This window comes from Zonotrichia leucophrys, chromosome 5, assembly GCF_028769735.1.
Source record: "Zonotrichia leucophrys gambelii isolate GWCS_2022_RI chromosome 5, RI_Zleu_2.0, whole genome shotgun sequence".
NCBI classification, from domain to species: Eukaryota; Metazoa; Chordata; class Aves; order Passeriformes; family Passerellidae; genus Zonotrichia; species Zonotrichia leucophrys.
This window is the reverse complement of record NC_088175.1, coordinates 46,423,929-46,440,763: the sequence shown is the minus strand read 5'-3', so window position 1 is coordinate 46,440,763 and position 16,835 is coordinate 46,423,929. Positions and strand designations below refer to the sequence as shown.

The following is a 16,835-nucleotide window of genomic DNA, read 5'->3' as shown; positions in this document are numbered from 1 at the left end:
TAGAAATGGACTGGAGACTCCATTCTCTTAGGAAATACTAAAAAGTTATCCTGGACCAATAGATTTGTTTATTCAAGGGGTTAAGTAGACTGGGAAGAACAGGAGCTCACTATTACTGAGGTTTTCATCATAGGGAGTTCGCTTTAAAAAGCCCAGCTAACCAAGAAAGAAACCCAAACAAACCCCCATAGAACAGCAAACAAAAACTGCCAAGCAACATGAATGATGTGTTGTAGAGCAGTAGAGAGGGCATATGGATTCCATTATTTGTACTTCAATAAAGACAAATTTATCATCAGTATCAGAGGGGCTATTAATACATTTAGCAGTGTTTATCTCTGAAGTTTGGAATGCATATCAACCTTTATGAACTCATCAGGGTTATATGAGGAGCTCCTCTAGGCTCCTGATAGCAGAATATTCCTCACTTGTCACAAAGGGTATACAAAGACCTGTTCTGTGTTGTAATTTATTCTGAGTTCTGCAAAAAAATTCTTTTCTTTGTTTTGAAACTGCCTAAGCTGCATCTCTGTTCCTAATCTATTTATGTGGATGTGTGGGACAGCTGCTGTAAAAGAAAGCAATATCAGATTTAAGCAGGGGCCAGAGAGGTGAGCTTTGAGAGAAAATCTAGTTAGTGCTTCTCAGTTGAAGGGCATTGTGGAAGAAAATAATACTGCTGTCTAGCACAGCATGGATACCTCAGTGCCACTGTAGACTTCTTCATTGTGGTTTTATAATGAAGTTTTAAAAGGACTTATTTGTTTTGCTCAAAGTGTTTTAGGCTAATAATGTGAGAATACTGTCTCAACTCTGTTAGTTTTGGTTTGGTGTAAGTCTTGCACACATATGCCCTTAAGGCTTGTTCTGGTGGCAGCCTCTCATATTTGGGTCACATCTGGTGTTTCCAGGAGATGCTTTACAGCATGGAAATCCAGCTGTATCCCAGAAGTTAATGCTTGCAGCAGATGATTAAAATCTCCAACAAAAAAATTGTGTTAGGACAAAATTCAGTTTTAGGTTATCCCTTGGGTACATCAGAACAGTCCCTGATGGGGAATTCATTGAAGACCAGGAGTGACCTGCAGAGCTGACTCTGCAGCCCAGTAAAACCAGGAAATGCTGAGGTCTGGTGTGAATTGAGTTCCTTGTGCATGCCAGCAGCAGGGTGCTCCTTCCCACAGGTGCTGCTGCTTTGCTGAGGGCTCTGTGTGTGCAGGAGCATCCTTGTGCTTTCCCTGGCTTGTGAGGAGCCCAGGAGGGAAGGGAGGGCATGGAAAAGCTGTGCTAGAATGGGGTGCTGCAGATGTCAGAGGGGAAGGGAACAACCTGTGGCCGTTTTAGGTGTTGCTGGCAAAAATGTGCTTTGTTTATCAGTGAAACTCATCAATAAAAGTGGTTTTAGCAGCTTCCTCTCAGATCACAAACCTAGCAAGTACTGAACTAAGATAGGGTTTTTTGATGTGTGTTTGCATTTCCTTCTAAAGAAACTTCTGCAGTGCTACAGAAATACATTTTTAACAAGCAAGTTAAACCATTTCATGCAGCAGGATTTGTGTGTGTATCTCACCACTCTAATTTAGGAGAATGGTAGAAATTGAAATGATTTTCATTGGAAATAAGCAATGCTGAGTTTCCAGCACTGGTGAAATCAAAGTAGTACCTCATTAACAAGCCTGTTTTTAATGAAGTGATCCCAAGGGTCTTGGGCAGTAGCTTTTTCTGTTAAAAGACTTTAAAACCTAAAATGCATTTTTGCTGCTAGTATAAGACAGATTATATATATTCTCAGTGTTTTTATTTCAGCCATTAAAAGGATGATTCAGTGCTAAACCTGAAGAAATTCTGTGGGTTTTTATTTTTGTCTGTTGTTCCAGAAGATAAGAAAGGTCTCCTGAAAAGCCTTTTTTCTTCTGATGCTAGCACATTAGACCAAGATAATTATTGAAAGATAATCACTGCTTTGTATGCATTCTCAGGCTGTCTGCTGCTGGCTTGATCCTTGATAATACTGCAAATTTCTTGGCAAACCAGAGTTTTAGATTTTCTTGTGCTGCAGTGTGAGCAGCCACCTGAGGAGTTTCTGAAGGCTGCAGTGGCTTTGGGCTGTGAGCTGTTCTCACTCCCAAATTCTGGGAGTGGGCTGGCGTGGAGGACAGCAGTGCTGACAATAAGTGCAGGAGGTCCCCACTGGCTCACAGGAGTGGCACATTGTGGTGGTGTTCACAGGGCTCCCAGCATGAGGGAAGAGATGAGGATCTGACTCCATGTTTCAGAAGGCTTGATTTATTATTTTATTATATATATATTGTATTAAAACTATACTAAAAGAATAGAAGAAAGGATTTAATCAGAAGGCTAGCTAAGAGTAGAAAAGGAATGATAACAAAAGCTCCTTCCAAGCCAGCTGGACTGTGATTGGTCATTAATTAGAAACAACCGCATTAGACCAATCACAGACCCACCTGTTGCACTCCACAGCAGCAGGTAATTATTATTTACATTTTGTTCCTGAGGCCTCTCAGCTTCTCAGGAGAAAAACTCCTAAGGAAAGGATTTTTCATAAAACATGTCTGTGACAGCACAGGAGCATCCTGCAGAATTGAGGCCCTCTGTAGACACTTGCCCCAAGTCAGCCATGTGTGCACACAGCAAATCCACGTTCTCGGTGTGCTGGAGCACTGGGGGGTGTTTGTAAGGTGGGGGAAAATGCTCAAAGGTGATTCAGGCTGGAGATGAGTGGGCTTTGGCCTTTCAGTGCTCTATTCAAGCAGAAGCTGAATAATTTCCTTCTGTGCTTTTGAGCAGAGCTGAAAGGAAGGATGTGAGCTTGATGCAGGCCCTGCTAGATCTGTGTGGGGCTTTGGCCCTTATTGTACCTCAGGTCAGATTAAAGAATTGCAGTTGTCTTATGCTTTTGGGATGGATGGGTGTGCTCCAGACCCCACTAAGGCCATGGAAAATGGTGCTGTTGGCTTCAGGGAAGCAGGCACTGGCACCAGGCACACAAACACTGATTTGCTTAGATTCACATTTCTAAGGTTTGTAAGGCTTTCACCTGGACACCCTGTTACTTGGAATGCTGAAAGTTTATGGGAAGGACAGGTTTTTAAATTAGGATGTGACATTCTTGTTCCTTAGCGTAATGTCTCAGGAGAACCTTTTATTGTAGATGATGTAATGTGTCCTCTCCCGTGACAGGCTGCTGTTGAAGTGAAGTGGGGTGTAACTGTTTTGGGGTTTCTTTTGATCAGAAAACTGATATGTAAGCAACAAATAAAAGAGTGTGACTGTTCTAGAAACCTGGAATAACAAGTACCTAACTTAAGGATGCTCTTTCAATTGTATCTCTACTTATACATATTGCCAAGATCTTGTCTTTATATTACTTTAGTTTTGTGTGAGTAAAATAATAAACTGTGTCCATGTAGAGAACTGTCAGCTATTCACAGCCCACTCAGCTGTGCTGCCTCCAGAGACGAAATAACTAAAGCCTTGTGGCCAAAGAACTCCTTTATTTTTCTGCTTTGTGTACTTGGCCAGTTCCTAGCATGCAAAATGCTTTGGATGACCATGATTTCACAAATAATGAGTGCCTTGTAATTTTTTCTTACTTTTTGAGGAGGTCAACCCTCTCTCCTTACTGTATTCCATTCTGTTGGATCTGCAGTGTGTCAGCATAGTGAGGTTGACTGTTCTGGTGTCTGTCACTGATTTACTTCAGATTTCATTTTCACAGAAAAAACACTGGTTTGATACCTCTTGAAGGGCTGTGCATAGGAGATGTTTTTGCCATTTCTGTTCCCTGAGGAGCATGGCCTGTTCAGAAGTTTGTGTGCAATTCTTGAGGATGACCTCAGCTTCCCTGAGTTCAGAGAGGCTGAAGTCACCTATGGAATCTTTGCCTATGGGTAGTACTCTATCTTTTGTGCTATTAACCAGGCACTGGATAACTACAGAGTGTCCCTGAAAATATTCTTTACAGTCTATTTAGAGTATTGCTGCACACTGACTTTTTAAAAAATGCTTCCATACAGGCCAGTTTCTGGAAAATGTAATTACAAGTTGCATGATAAGCAATCATTGTTAGGAGCTCAGAGTATTTAAACTGTGTGTATTGCTCTTAGAGAGGAGCCCTGCAGAAGGGAAAATCACATATTGGAAGAATTAACCAGGTGTTAGCTCAGATATTTATAAGCAATTTTAGCAAACAATGAATTTGGCCTTTCCTTCCATTAGCAAGGAGTTTAATTTCAGTTTGAGGATTAGGGTTTCTGCATGGGTAAGGTTAATGTTTGATTTCTTTTTGGCCAAGTGCTTTGTGGGTACACCCAAGCTTATTAAGCAAGAGTGATGTTTTCTGCAGAATCTGATCCAAAAAGGAAGGAAAGTGGAATGGCATCAGTTAAAGAAAGTTGTAAAAGGAAGTAATACAATTAAACTGTTTGAAGAGTTTCTTATTGAGTCTGTCTTGCTATTTTGCAGACTGCATGAGGCAAATTCAATGCTTTTTGTTTCTCCCTCAGCACTGATTGGTAGGCATTTTGCCCGGTCTCAAAGCTTTATTTCTCTTCTGTCTTGAAGTGCTTACAGTGTTTCTGACAAATACCAGCTGATTTGACTTCTGATTGTCACAGAACTGTGGGTACAGTGGGAGCCTTGAAACTCCTCAGTTCAGGTTCTGGCTTCAGATGCTGCCTTGGAGCAGTGCTGATATTTGGGGAATTTCAGCAATCACACCTGCCCTGCATAAAAACTTTCTAAGGTGCACTAGAAACTCTTTGAGAATCAATGTGTTAATTCTCTTTATTGACCTTGGATTCCTTTGCAGCAGCTAATTTAATTTGTGATTTAATTTCCAGTAAAGCATCTATACAAGAGATATCAAATTGTTTTATATGCTTTTCTTTGAGCATAAGAAATCAATCTCCATATTGAAATGTTAGAACATTAGGAAATAGAGAATTGGATTTATGCTTTCCTTTGTTACTATGGGTAATATTGTAGCAGGGCATGAACTGGACTGGTTCTGTGCAAGCTAGTACAATATGTCCAGTGGAGTTGTGCTGTAAGAATTCAGTTGTGCTGTAACTTTTTTCACTATAAATGTTGAAGTTCAATAAGATATTTTGTTTTAAGGAGAGTTGACACCCTCTGTTCTATAGAAACCTGTCACAAGTACTAAATCTATATTTTCATAAGTTTACTTAAAGCAACAGGTCACATCAGGCACAGCTTATTCTAGTCTACCTCTGGTCAGTCCCACAGAAATTCCTATCAGAACTCCTTGTAGCACTGATTTCTGGAATCATTCACCATTCATTCCATGTGAGGTTGATATCTTCTAATTATTTCTTTCCAATTAAATTGTGGTGGTGCTTCCATCCTCCTGCACTTACTGAATCACAGGAAGTAACTGCAGATATGTAATTTCTCATAGACCTGAAAAGTGTTTTTGCTGCCAAGCTGTAGTGAGGCCTGAATTCAGGGATGGCTCCTAGAATGATGCAGTGCAGTTAGGTTGGAAGTACCCCACAATCTGAGTGAAATATTTTGTATGGTGAAGGTTAAACAGAACAAGGACGGCCCATGTTGATTCTGCAGGGAAGAGAAACTGAAATGCTTCCAGAGAAGAGCAAAGTTACTTCTCTGTTCTTAACTTTCCAGACAGGTTTCACACATGACTGGGGTTCTTGCTGTGGTGTGTGTAGTTATGTAATGTCTTGTACCCATTTGATTTTTCAATGCAGAAGGCAAAAGGGGAACCTCCCTCCTTGCCAAATAAAGAGTGAGGTAAACCTTGAAAGATGCAAAGCTTCTTTTGATCTTGCTGTGGAAGCCACATAGGTGGTTTTTCTTTTTTTTTTTTTTTTTCCTCACCTTGGTGTTTTTTGGTGGTAAATGAGTTGGAGATTGGAACAGAAAAACAGAATGGAAACTAGTTAATTTCATTTTTCCCCTTGGAAACAAACTTGCTCATTCCAAGAATTGCCTTAGTTGTCAGGCAATTGCCTTTTGTTCCTTACAGAAAAAGAGAAGATAACTTCATTGCACTTCTGCAGTATCAGCACATCTTTTAGACTGAAATTTGCTAAATCTTTTAGAGAAATGCACTGATAATCTAAACAACAGGCAGTCACCTGCTTTTATACAAACATGTATGAGATAGAATTGCATCTATCCTGTAGTTAAAATTTACCTGTACATGTATGAAACAATCACACATCTGTACCTAATTTATGTTATAATCTATTTTGTATGTGGTAAATGTCTGTAAAATTAGTCTTCTTTCTCAGTTACATCCTCAAAAGACCTGGAAATGTAAGTTTTGTATTACATTCTTCAAAGCCAACCAACCAGTTCAATTATGGTTGGGGCAACTCTGTTTTACAAAATAAACAAACAAATGCAAATGTCTTTGAATCTTTAAATAAGCTCAAATCCCAAAGATGAATAATGTGCTTAGTGGTGCTGTAATGGTGTCCTGTTCTAAATTAAATCCCAGGCAAACCTGTGCTTTGTGGATGTAGACAACCATTTCATTGAGCTGCCAGAAGATCTACCCCAGTTTCCAAATAAACTTGAGTTCATTCAGGAGATTTCAGAGATTCTGATGGCTTTTGGAATTCCACCTGAGGGAAACCTGCACTGCAGTGAAAGTGCCTCCAAGATGAAGAGCCTCAGAGCATGTGACCTGGTTTCTGATAAAAGAAATGGGAACATAGCAGGATCACCTCTGAATTCCTATGAGCTGCTAAAGGAAAATGAGACTATTGCAAGACTCCAAGCACTTGTTAAAAGAACAGGTGTGAGTCTGGAAAAGGTAAGATAGGAAATGAGCTGCACTCTCTCTGTTCCTGCAGTGGCAGATGGGCTGAAGTCATGGTCCAAAGATGCTGGATGTCTGTCTTCACTAGAAAGAGCTTTCTGTTCCTTCATGTTCTCAAACCTTGTGAGCACCTGTAGAGACAAGGACAGGATTAGGAGAGAGGGGGAATGGGATTTAACCCTGCAGCATCTGGGAAAATCTTTGCTATCCACCAACTGTTTCTTTACCAAAATAATGTGTTTTAAAATAGCACTTTGCCTTGTTAATTCTTGATTTTAAGATTTATTCTAAATTGGCGCCACTGTTTAATGATTTAAGTGGCTAAAATTGACATCTAGATAATGCTGAAGTTTGCATCCAGTCTTCTATAGATACCTTATTCATTCAGTCAAGAATATATAGTATTTTGCTTATATGTAATACATTGGCAATGAGCTTACTGTGATGCTTTGGTTAATGTTGTAGAGTTCATGACTGTCTGACTCCCTGCAAGTGGACATGCGCTTGGTGATCCTGATTGGATTTTTTGAGTGATTAGAATTGTGAAACAAAAAACACAATGCACCCCTTTGTGCATAAAATATACTAGCTGAAAGGCCTGGGAGTTTTTTTAGCTTTTGTGGAATGGAGTGAAGACTTTCACTGTTGGTGATTTTTTTCCCCCTATGAATTGAATATCTTAATTTTATTGTTTTTTTTGATAAATTTTAGCCCACATCTTAACTGAAAATGCCTTTTCTTTTCTTTAAGATTGCTCTGAGTTGTATAGTTGGGAATTGTGATTTACACTGCTAAGGACTTAGGCTGCAGCAATTGGGTTCTAGTCGTGCACAGCTTCTTGTTACTGTGCATTTGTCTTCATTTGAAAACTGGTGTGTGTTTAGCAGCTCTAAACCTGGAATTATTTGACACCAGATATAGATTTGCCTAATATGCAAGTTTTTAGGGGTACTAAGAACCTCTGAAAAGCCTGTACAGATGGTTGAAGGGTAAGAGAAAGTTAAGGCTGTGCCATGCATGGGCATGTATATGGTTGTTATTTACCCTTTTTAAATTTAAAACATATCTAGTGCTAACAGTACTAAAGTAAGTTTTGGTTTATTATGAGAAATTTTCTAGGCAAAGGTTTCTGTCTGCATTTTTTTGATTTAGCTCTTTACAGTAATTATTTTTCTTTATTGAAATGTTGGCTTGAAGAGTAGCAAGTGAATGGCAGATGAAAATCTTGTATGCCTGGAATACCTGACAAAACATCAATACAAATTATTTGTGTTTTCCCTTACTTTTTCAGCTGGAGGTACGAGAAGAGACTAGTAGCAAAAAGGATCTTAAAATTCAGTGTGATGAAGAAGAATTCAAGATTTACCAGCTGAACATTCAGATTCGGGAAGTTTTTGCCAACCGCTTCACACAAATGTTTGCAGATTATGAAGTGTTTGTCATTCAGCCCAGTCAGGACAAGGAATCCTGGTTTACAAACAGAGAACAGATGCAAAACTTTGATAAAGTAAGTTGTAATAAAAAGGTACATCAATGTAAGAGGTAAAACAGTATTCAAACTTAAGGCTTTGTGTATTGGGCCATCAGATGGAAAACTGTACTGTAAAAATGGTAATTTCTTCTTTGAATTTCAGTGTTCCCAAAAAAGTCACATCTAAGGTATGTGGCAAAGTATATACCAATACAGACTTAGAGAGCTAAAGATACTCTTTTAAGGATACTGTAGAAAAATGCAGCTTGTCCTAGGAAAATAGCTTAGAAAGCCTGACTTCAGAGCTAACCTCCACATTAAGATTAAATATTACAAGTGGAAACTGTTTGATTTTTGACCAGAGGAATTGCCAAATATGTTAATGAATTAAGTCATGATCCCAAATAATGCTTATGTACATGTGTGCCACATGTGTTCCTAACTCTTTTGTAGAGAAACATAAGACCCAGTTCTTCAAATTTTTGCTCTGTCTTCTTTGCTGGAGATATTTGTCAGCAGGAGAGCTCACATGGGTGAAGACTGTTGCAGCACTGTCTGCTAAAACATTCATGTGATTCCCTCCAAGTTGTATGAAAAGATTCCCATTGATTTCACAAGCTGTGAAAGCCCAGCCAGAAGTAGCAAATCTGCACACCTGCAGTACTGATGGTGTGGTTTGCTGGGATCCTGTTGAAACTTTTCGGAGATGAAGGGAATGCTAAAGTCACAGTGTACCAGTTATTGTGCTGTACTAGGTGATTGTCCTGATACTGAAAATTTCATACAGACTGCCTGTTTTGGGGATAGAATTGATATGTATAATAAACCCAAGCTTTAAGTGGCACCAAAGCACTCTCATACATGCTTGATCAGAAAAATTGGTGCTTCTGGTGGATGTGTCTGTCTCTTTGCAGACTCCCAAACACTCTTATCTCTTCTTGTCTCTTAGGCTTCTTTCTTGTCCGACCAGCCTGAACCTTACTTGCCTTTCCTCTCGAGATTCCTGGAGACCCAAATGTTTGCATCCTTCATTGACAATAAGATTATGTGCCATGATGAGGATGACAAAGACCCTGTTTTGAGAGTTTTTGATTCCAGGGTGGATAAAATCAGGCTGCTGAATGTCAGGACACCGACTCTGCGCACGTCTATGTATCAGAAATGCACAACCATTGATGAGGCTGGTAAGGGCCATGAGGCACTTGATTGACAGTGCAACTGGTCAGTGCTGTTTGTTGTAGGCATTAGATTAAGTAATGATTCTTGTTTTGAAACCTCAAAAAACCCAGACCAAAATAGCAGAGATGTAAAGCTTAAATGGGGGACTGAACATTTTCTGTGATGTTGAGATGTGAGATGAAATTAATGTTAAGTGGAACTAGGGTGTTTTCCTGCATGCTTTGTGTGTGAAAGATGTCTGAGCTTAAAAAGATAAACATTTTTTTTCTCCTTTTGGTGGCATTCTCTGATGTCAGAAACACTCTTGTACTAATGTCCCTATTGAAATCAGTAAGCAGCTTCCACTTCTTTCTTTAATTTGACATCTGCTTTTAATCGAAAATAGGTGATTGTAGATACATGTCTGATGAAAACACCTTAACAAATTTAACCTTCTTACTATTTCAGAGAAATCTATTGAATTAAGGCTGGCAAAAATAGATCACACTGCAGTTCACCCACACTTGCTGGACATGAAAATTGGACAAGGGAAATATGAGCTTGGATTTTTTCCTAAGCTTCAGTCTGATGTTTTATCCACTGGCCCAGCAAGCAATAAGTGAGTAAGCTAAGGCAACAGGTGCTGAATCTTGGCAAGATTTATAGAACAGTACTAAAGCAAAGTCTTAGAAAGCAAAGTCAGTTCTGGGGTTGTTTTTTTCAAGTGGGAGCAGATCAGATGATGGGGAAGGGGGGGTTTTGCTATGTCTGGTTTGATTTTTGGTTGTTTTTTTTTCTTTTTTAAATACAGAGTTCTTGAAGCAAATTTACTGAAAAAAACTCTCATGTTTGAGATGATAGTTTGTGTACTTAGTTACTTGCAATTATTGTCAATATGAAAAGAGATCACCTTATTTGATCTTATGTAGGAACTAGTAAATATTTTAGGATATTTTCTTATAAAAACCTTGAAGTGGGAGGGGCAATGCTTAAAATGGCCAAAAAAAGAAAAAATACAGAACAAATGTATGTGATTGAATATTGTAAACCATTTTGGTTGCCCAATATTCCAGAGATTCTTTGTGTGTGTGTTTGCAGCTGCGCTTTGGCTGATGTAACTCATGTCAGCATGTTCACAAAGTGTAGAATGCATAGAATAAAGTGGAAACCTCTGATTGCCTCTGCCCTTGCCCTGCCTCCTGACACTTGGCTGATGTTATTCCCCACGTGCAGGTGGACAAAGAGGAATGCTCCTGCTCAGTGGAGGCGCAAGGACAGGCAGAAGCAGCACACGGAGCACCTGCGTCTGGACAATGACCAGAGAGAGGTGAAAATTGCTCAGCTCTAGAGATCTGATTTTTTGCTTTCCTAATGGCCTGAGAAATGCTCTGCAACCTTTATGAAATGTCTAGACAGTTACTTGCAGCTCTTGTCTGCTCTCCCTTAAGTGTATTTAATACAAATGAAGTAGCAGACCAAAAATACTTAATTTTCTTATTATAAAAGTTATGTCATTTTTGCCCCTTCTCAGGACAAAATTATTTCATCCTACATATAGGAGAGTTCTCTGAAAATATAATCATATGATTTCAAGTTGTTCTGTTGTGTTTTTTTTTTCTTTTAAAGGGGATGAGTGGGAAGAGGGCAATTAATAGTTTTCAGCCATCTATTTCCTGTCTCTGAATAACGTAGTGACCCTGTGTTTCTTTTGTGTATTTGATGGAGGAAACATAACCACCTCTAGAAAGGGATTAATTTCATCCTAAAATCAGGGGCATTGCCTTTTGGCCTAAGTGTCTTCTGTAGACCATAACAAAAGTATTAAGGTGACAGAGTGAGAGACAGCCTCATTGCTGAGGTGAGAGTGTGAAGTCCCCCCAGACTGTCACGTTTGTGGCTGCCTGTTTTGCACAGTGCAGTCTGATGCTGATTTACCCAGCTTCTGAACTAAAACATCTCTCACCACTGCTCCTACAGCTGACACAGTTTTTCTTTGTGGTGAAGTGATTTTGAAAGATCTGGGTGAAGTGAACTAATTACAGTACAGTTTCTGATTCATATGGTACAGACTGCAAACTGTTACACCAGGTGTTGATTTATAGGTAATTCCAAGAATAGACTGGCTCAAAATTTTAGAGATTTTTTTATTTGTTTACTAATCCCAGAGTTTTGCTTTTGTTTGTGTGTTGTTCATTGAAAACAATATTATTTTGCCTTGTTAAATATCCTTAGAAAAGCTTAGTTTTGAATTTTAGTAGTCTTGTGTCTGTTAGGATAGTGTTTTGAAACTCAAGTGTGTTTGTTCAGTTCATCCTTTTATGGTAGTGATGGATTTAATTGTCTTCCCAGTGTACTCAGTTCCGGAATTTACTTACTGGTTTGTTAAAATGTTGTTGAATTATAGTGTCATCTCTGTCATCCATAACCATGTAACAGAAAAATGTCTGCATAATAAAAAACCTCTGCGAGTAGTTTCTGGCTTTGACATGTTCCATATGCTCAGCTAACTCTAAAGTGCTTTTTATTAGATGTAACAGAAATGAATAGTAGTTGATTTCTAACCTCATTACTGTGCTAAACAACACAATTGTTAAAGCATGTAAGCTTCTGAGCTAATTACAAAGGCAAAAGTCTACCTCTGGTCTCTGGGGTGTTTTGTTTGTTTTGTTTTTTAACTGGTTCCTCACAAGTTCATTTCTTATAGGAGTTATTCTGTTGCAAAAGGCAAAAAATATCTGAGGAATAAATACTTTGAAATGCATGCTCAGCTGGGGGTACTGAGTGCCAGTGGTAATGGTGCTGCTGTTTTAGGGGTTTATGCTGCACCTCTTTGATGACATAATGGTGGATGAACATGGACCCCTTCTCTGGGTGAACCTCAGACTCCACAGTAAATTTGAGAGTGGGGAGGGAGCTCTTCTGAGATGAACACAGGGGTCAGGCTGAGCAGGAGGTGTCAAACTGCAGCCTTGGGAGTTTTAAACTAATTGAAGCTTTGTGGCAGCCAACAAAAATCTGTGCAATGGAGACTTTTTACTTGCAAACATTTGTGCCCAGTGGAGGGAAGAGTTTACACGAATCCACTGATTTAACACCATCTTTTCTTTTTCCCTTTCAGATTCATTACTTACGAATTTATGTTTATGTTGAATGCTTGGGAGTTCTGCATTGTATTTTGTCTTCACTCTTTTCCTTTTCTGTTTTGCATGCTTGCTTTTATTACTTCATATGTCTTACCACTTTCACTTTACATCTGCTTGGCTTTTTGCTACCAACTTATCCTGCCAGCACCTGGACTTTTCCATGTCAGAGCTTCAGTTGCAGTTATGTTTATGGGACCAGCATGATTGGCCCTTCATGCCCTCTATAAAATCTGTGTCAGAGCATTATCTGGTATGTCCAATGCACAATATGACTGTAATCATAGTTCTGGATAAAGATGCATAATTTAATGTATATATCATAGCTTTTTAGTGCAAGGCCAGTGGAGAAAATGGGGTTTTCCCTCTTTGTTGTGTCTGACAGATCTATTCACTGACATTTCAGTTGGTCATTATTTCAATGTAAGCTAGAGAGGTTTCCTTTTAATTTGACATGTGTACTAATCCTGAGTATTCCATCAGTGCCTGTACAGGACTTTGTCACTAATTCTCATTTAGCTGTACCCCAACCAACCTGTGATCACCTGGCTTCCAAAATATTTGTCACATCACTCTTGTCTCTGGGGTGAAAACAAAGGCAACTCCTTGATGGCAGTAATAGGAGCAGAAGAGCACTTTTGAGTAGAGTGGGTTCAGGAAATGATTTTCGTCAAAAATGCAGCTGGTTCACAGCTGAGAGATGTTGCTATCATTTGCATTTTGCAGCTGCTTCCTGAAAGAGCAAAGTTTTGTTGCAGTCCTCATGTAGACCAGTCTACCACTTGAATACTCTTGGTCTGGGCAGTTTTAGCAAATTTTCATTTAAATGAAAAAAATAAAAAGACAATTGGCAGTGGTGCAGGGAGTAGTTGAATCTCTATGCATCTTGAATATCCTTTGCAGTTTGTATTGTGTTTTGTAATTCAGCAATGTGTGTTCTAATATTGTGTAGCCAGTATAAATGGGGATTTGACCTCTGGTGAAATAGCAGTTTTAAGTGTCTCAGCCCTAAATAATGCTGGATAAAAAATGGGCCTTTTCTGAAAGAGGAGATACTTTCCTCTTCACTCCAGAGGTGTGGGTTATAAAGATAAATTTACCTTTTTCTCTCAGCCAAGAAGTCTCACTTGCACTTTTGTCTGTGTCCATTTTGTCCCCCAATGCAGAAGTACATCCAGGAAGCCAGGAACCTGGGCAGCACCATCCGGCAGCCCAAGCTCTCCAACCTCTCTCCATCAGTAATTGCACAAACAAACTGGAAGTTTGTAGAAGGCTTGTTGAAGGAATGCAGAAATAAGGTAATACAGAGAATAATCCTGCTCTCCTGCACCTCATATCCTGCACCTCATATCCATCCATTCTGGACCATTTTGTATCCAGGATGTTGGAAACCCCCCCACTTTTCTACCATCTGTTTCTGCTTTTTCCCTATAAGGATTTTTGCATGGTGGTGAAAAATTAATGAAGAGATAATGTATTCAGAAATTCTGCAAGGAGCAGAGACTTTATCAAGCAGATTTATGATAGAGATTGAATATTCTGAAGGGTCTTTACCATCCTGCTGCCCAAGTCTATTATAGCACATTTCAGTTATAACTAATGAGACAGTACAATTTTAACAGGAGGGAATAGTCCAAAAGAGAGGCTTGTGGGGAAGACACAGCAGCTTTTCTCACAACTGCATTTCTGAGGTGTATGTTTTAAGCACTTAACAAAGAAATTTGGCATTAATTTCTAATTATATAATAATTTATAATTATTATAAAATTCTAATTCTAATGTCTAATAGACATTAATTAATGTCTAATTGGCATTAGACATGCTTCACCAGTATATATTTGACAACATATTAATCTGAAGCAAATGTTAATGTTTATAAAAATACAGCAGAGAGAATAATTATGAAATAGACACATTCTTGCCTAAAGTAATGGAGATACTACAGTAATTATATACAACTTTTCATGAAACTCTGTTTAATATGTGCATCTACTTCTGATTTCAATTTATGGAACTGTCCAAATAATCCCCATCCCTTAATAGAGGCACAAGAGATGGTGAAAGTTTTTGAAGGTGGACTTGGCTCTGTGACAGTGAGAAATTGCCAGAGGGAGTGCGGGGGAGAAGCAGCAGGGACTAACTTGGACTTCTTAATCTCCAGCAAAACTGTGCAGAGGTGCTTAATGGAGTATTCCTCATTTGAAATTGAGTCCAGAATAGGGACAAAGATGAAAAAATGTGTAAGAGACGACTGGAACTGCTTCCCTCACCATTTTTCCCTCCAGTTGGCTGTATGGTGAATTTATTGTGCCTGGAAGATTTACTTCAGGAGCTGGTGAAGGTTTTGGTGGGCAGTATGAAACTGCGCACAGTTTACGAGAATGTGGCTCATGAGGAAGCTCAAGAGGTGCACTCCAGAATGGGTTTGGTTTAATCCAAATGCCCTTGTGGCAGAGCAGCATCTCCCAAGAATGACATACCTGTGCTGCTTGGAAACACTTGGGTGCATTCACCTCCTCTGGGAGGAGGGGGACAAAGTGCCCTGCTCTTGGGGAGTGCATCCAGGCACCAAAGCACCCAAGATCTGTTTTGTGGCCTTGCTGCTGAGCATCCAGCTTGTTAATGTGGGACCTGCTGTTCCCTTTGTTGGGGTCACTCTGTGGAGGATGATGTGCCCATTTGCAAACCCTTTTTTTAGAACAACAGAAGATGAGCACTGCTGCTGTCCAGGCTTGAAAACCAGAAATACATATATACAGCCAGTTTTTCTGCCAAAACTTTATCATGTGCTTCCTTATTAGTCACTTTAAAAGTGTAAGTGATCTTGGGAATTCCTGGGAGAGATTTACCTCTCTTTTGCCTTGTGTTTTTGAGACTAAGAGGATGTTGGTTGAGAAGATGGGTCGAGAAGCTGTGGAGCTTGGTCATGGTGAAGTGAATATCACTGGAGTGGAAGAGAACACCCTGATTGCCAGTCTGTGTGACCTCTTGGAAAGAATATGGAGCCACGGTCTGCAAGTCAAACAGGTGAGGAATAAATATTCCTGTACATTGCAGAGTACACTTTCCTGAAGTTGTGTTGTGCTGTTCCTCTCTCTGCTTTCAGAGAACACCTTTAGTGTGTATGTAGATGTGTTAAAATACATGTGTGTCCTGCAGTCTGTTTATGTCAGTTCCTACCCCCTGCGTGTCTCCATGTTTTGGAATATGTGCAAATGCACTTGCAGATGTGTTCCACAGATGACTTCTTGGAGGAATCTCCATTTAACCTGGGGTTTTCATTTGGTTTGGTGGGTTTTGGTAGTTTTATTTAATAGGATGGTAAAAAAACCTCCAACTATTGCCGTGTTCATAATATTTTTATTAATGAAGTTGCACAGGCTACAAGGCCGCCTACCCTAAAGGTGCTGTCAGTGGGATGGGGGAATTGTTTTCCTGAAGGATAATTTAGTACTTCAGAGTAACAATCTTGCTATTTTGGTTCTTCCTGGGTGCTGTAGTGGTACTTAAATTATGGTTACAAGATGACTAGCTAGAGGTGTTGGGGTTTTGTGTGAAATTAATAATTGTTTTGCTCTTCTGTTTGGAGTCACTTGTGGGAGAAGATGGAGTTTGGAGGGCCTTTACCAACTTTACTCCTCCCTTGTACAAAGGAGTAGCAAGGGTGGAGAAGATTATAATTTCTTTTTTTTTTTTTAAGAATATATGTTTATAATCCAGCGAACTGTAATCCAGTATCTCTGTTCCCAGCAGCCAAACACCAGTGTTTAACTCTGCTCTCCTTCAAACTATATAACAGTTTTGTATGTGAAGATTTATCATGTGATTCTCTCCCTTCCCTCTTGTATATCACTTAGGATAGAAGCTGTACTGCTTTCGTCTTAGAAGACAGAGCATCAGTTTACTCTGCCTCAAGCCAGGTTTGGGCCTTTCAGAGCAGCAGACGGCCAACCCTTCATAAGGTTAATGCTTTGGATTGATTGCAGATGTTGGCAAGCAGTGCTGAGTGCTGGAATAGATAGAGTGGTGGAATAGAATAGAGGCCTGATGGAGGAAGTGCAGTGTATCTCACAGTATGATCCACAGTTTAAAAAAATCAAAAGTAAAAAAAGCACCACCAGTTCTCTGTGTGCTCTGGCCTTTATGAAATATGCAAAAGCCTTCTGTTTCATACATCGATTTGATTTCATTTTTCAATAATGAGCCAAGGAAGACTCTTCTTTCTCAACTGACCATA

General features: G+C 39.4%; 1 protein-coding gene across 4 annotated transcripts in view; it reads left to right on the top strand.

The window, feature by feature from the left end:
- Window positions 1-16,835, top strand: part of DENND5A (DENN domain containing 5A) — a 63,006-nt gene that overhangs the window by 29,382 nt on the left and 16,789 nt on the right. For 2 of the 4 annotated variants that reach the window (XM_064715078.1, XM_064715077.1), the window contains 8 exons: window positions 6,506-6,823; window positions 8,121-8,336; window positions 9,250-9,484; window positions 9,927-10,077; window positions 10,692-10,785; window positions 13,765-13,896; window positions 15,473-15,625; window positions 16,456-16,560. In XM_064715078.1, the coding sequence (XP_064571148.1) occupies window positions 6,506-6,823; window positions 8,121-8,336; window positions 9,250-9,484; window positions 9,927-10,077; window positions 10,692-10,785; window positions 13,765-13,896; window positions 15,473-15,625; window positions 16,456-16,560 (1,404 nt within the window). The remainder of the gene's footprint in view (window positions 1-6,505; window positions 6,824-8,120; window positions 8,337-9,249; window positions 9,485-9,926; window positions 10,078-10,691; window positions 10,786-13,764; window positions 13,897-15,472; window positions 15,626-16,455; window positions 16,561-16,835) is intronic. The other 2 variants (XM_064715080.1, XM_064715079.1) reach the window with 1 other exon arrangement.